Here is a 1233-nt window from a genome sequence, read left to right as displayed (position 1 = left end):
AAGACAAAGCCCTCAAGTGAGGGTAGAAAGGGAAAAGAACAATAACAACTCAAATACATGAAATAGATCAAAATAAATAGGCACAATCGTAGCCGTAGATTTTTGATGTCCTCATCACCTTTTCTCTTATTTATTTTTGAAATTGTTGCATCATTGCTGATTGAAAATCCTCATTCTTTCCCAGGTGGAAGAGAAAGGGCTGGCTGTTGCGACGGCTGAGAAAGTTGGCACATTTGTGAAGAAACGAGGGCCACCGCTTGAAATACTTTCCGAACTGAAGGGCAATGGTAGCTCATTTTTGGGTAACAGGGGTTCTGTCCTTGCATTAAATGAGCTTGAAATTCTCTTTAATGCTCTTGAAAAATCAAAATGTTTAGAAAAAATAGTTTTTGATCTGAGCCTTGCAAGAGGGCTTGATTATTACACTGGGGCAATATTTGAAGCGGTTTTTAAAGGTTCTACACAGGTAAAAATTTGTTCTATACCTTACTCAATTCTGTGGGCACTAGTTAAGGTTCTTCATATCATGGCCATTATATTTTGAATATATATATTTTTAGGTTGGCTCCATAGCTGCTGGGGGGCGATATGATAATCTTGTGGGAATGTTCAGTGGAAAACAGGTCCCTGCAGTGGGCGTTAGCCTTGGAATTGAAAGAGTCTTCACAATAATGGAGCAACTTGAAAAGGAGAAGAACTAGGTACTGTATTTTTGTTTCTCTTGTATTTGTTTTAGCATGTTGATCAGTCAAAACCTCAGTATGATTTTGAAGGATGTAATTAAGCTCCTATCTTTTGATCAAAACACTCTTGGCACTTTTGTACTTGAGATCTTCATCTAGATTCCATGATTGTGAGAAAAAAAAAATCACGAATGGATTACTGCAATTAATAGTGTTAAATTACCCAAACAATGTCGTAGAAACATATTATTTATTTCTTATTATTGAAAAGTTTTGTGCTCTTAATCGGACACAATGGAGAAAAAGGATTCATGTACCCGACCCCACGTAGTGGGATAAAGACTTGATGATGTTGTTGTTGTATTGAAAAGTTTTGTCCTCCAATCTATCGCATCATCATGGAATAGTGTCGGGTATTATGACTAGGCGTTTTGATAAGCTGAATTCATTTTAAATGCATAAAAATGTATTTTTGTTATCTAAGTACATATATTCACATTTATGTGTTAAGCCGATCACTAGCAAGGTGTGCATAAATATCGCATAAATA

The 1233-nt window shown here is 35.9% G+C and overlaps 1 protein-coding gene across 1 annotated transcript; it reads left to right on the top strand.

Moving 5' to 3' along the window:
* Window positions 1-184: 184 nt before the first annotated feature.
* On the top strand, window positions 185-701 carry LOC110096706 (histidine--tRNA ligase, cytoplasmic-like; the record flags this gene model as incomplete). Its single annotated transcript, XM_028692514.1, has 2 exons — window positions 185-466; window positions 561-701. Coding segments are annotated over 2 exons (423 nt in total), but the record flags the coding sequence as incomplete, so codon positions are not given.
* Window positions 702-1233: the final 532 nt, after the last annotated feature.

Source organism: Dendrobium catenatum, unplaced genomic scaffold (genome assembly GCF_001605985.2).
Source record: "Dendrobium catenatum unplaced genomic scaffold, ASM160598v2 original_scaffold_216297, whole genome shotgun sequence".
Classification (NCBI taxonomy): Eukaryota; Viridiplantae; Streptophyta; class Magnoliopsida; order Asparagales; family Orchidaceae; genus Dendrobium; species Dendrobium catenatum.
This window is presented reverse-complemented; position numbering and strand designations above follow the sequence as displayed.